At 26.0% G+C, this 1,131-nt stretch overlaps 1 protein-coding gene across 1 annotated transcript in view; it reads right to left on the bottom strand.

Annotated features, from left to right (window-relative positions):
- The window catches only part of LOC108760192 (uncharacterized), a 4,305-nt gene extending 4,044 nt beyond the window's left edge, over positions 1–261 (bottom strand). The window contains exons 1-2 of the mRNA XM_018505993.1: positions 194–261; positions 8–83 (exon numbers count right to left, since the gene is read on the bottom strand). Coding sequence (XP_018361495.1) covers positions 8–83; positions 194–261 — 144 coding nt within the window. The remainder of the gene's footprint in view (positions 1–7; positions 84–193) is intronic.
- Positions 262–1,131: the final 870 nt, after the last annotated feature.

Genomic DNA, 1,131 nt, shown 5'->3' with positions numbered 1-1,131 from the left:
AGATTATTCTTTTATAAATTATAACCATTTTTTCTTCATTAACATCTTGCATATTAATTGCCATTGCCTTCTTAATACGGAAACTATATGAATACATATTTTTTTCTGTAAGTCCTTCATTTTTCTAGATCTGATTGAGAATAAACAAAGAAAAGATTTCACTTATAAAACAAATGAATGTATTGAATTCTACCTTGCAATGCTAAACATTCCACAAATATGTTTGAGGTACGCTATCAGCATCGTGCCTGTTGCTACCATTGCAGTTGCCCCTATGCACATGGCTGCGTTTGTATGCAAAAGAATTAAGTAGGAAAAGTTTTCTTGATCAACAAAATATTCTGTTGCAATATAAATCGCTGCAGAGCGTGATCGGGAATTGTTTCTAGCCAGAATTACATCAAATATACGAGGCCAGATTGGCAGGAAGAGATAAGTAGATATGCTACATGCGGCAAGTACTAATATTAAATTAGAAATTAAATGATATGTATATATAAAAATATCAAGATTTTATTTGAGTAAAATTTATTTAAGCTTTATAAATTTTTTACTGTTATTAATAATTCATTAAAATGTAAGCATATACATATATACTATCTTACTCATAATTATTCTCGTTTGATGTTTTCCTATACGACCATACTTTTCTATGATAGCAATTTCATTTTTATTTTTTATTTCGTTACAAACATGATGAAGTTGTTCTAGTGAAACTCTCATCTATTACATCAATAATATTTTATGCAGTTTTCATATAAAATAAAAAAAAAATGTCATATTTGAAGATTTATTTATTACAAATATATATTTGTGTGACAACTGTATAGTAAATATTTTACTTACAGTATTGGCGTTAATCCAAAACGAATTATATTTAATTGCCAAGCAAATGAAGAAAAATGCGGAAGATAGAACATTGATAATGAGATCTGTAGTGCATTTTGAAGTCAAAAACATTGTAAACTGCAAATACATAATTGTGTTGAAAATTTCATTTAAAATTTCAATTAAAAGAATAATTCTTTAATGTGACTAATAATTTTCGAATTCTACTCTGTTAATTATTCTTTCATATAAAAAATAATTTATTACAACCTGAAATACAATAAAAGTTGTCAAAATAATAAA

The sequence above is a fragment of the Trachymyrmex cornetzi genome, unplaced genomic scaffold, assembly GCF_001594075.2.
Source record: "Trachymyrmex cornetzi isolate Tcor2-1 unplaced genomic scaffold, Tcor1.1 scaffold223, whole genome shotgun sequence".
Classification (NCBI taxonomy): domain Eukaryota; kingdom Metazoa; phylum Arthropoda; class Insecta; order Hymenoptera; family Formicidae; genus Trachymyrmex; species Trachymyrmex cornetzi.
The sequence above is the reverse complement of the archived record's forward strand: the minus strand, read 5'-3'. Positions and strand labels throughout refer to the sequence as shown.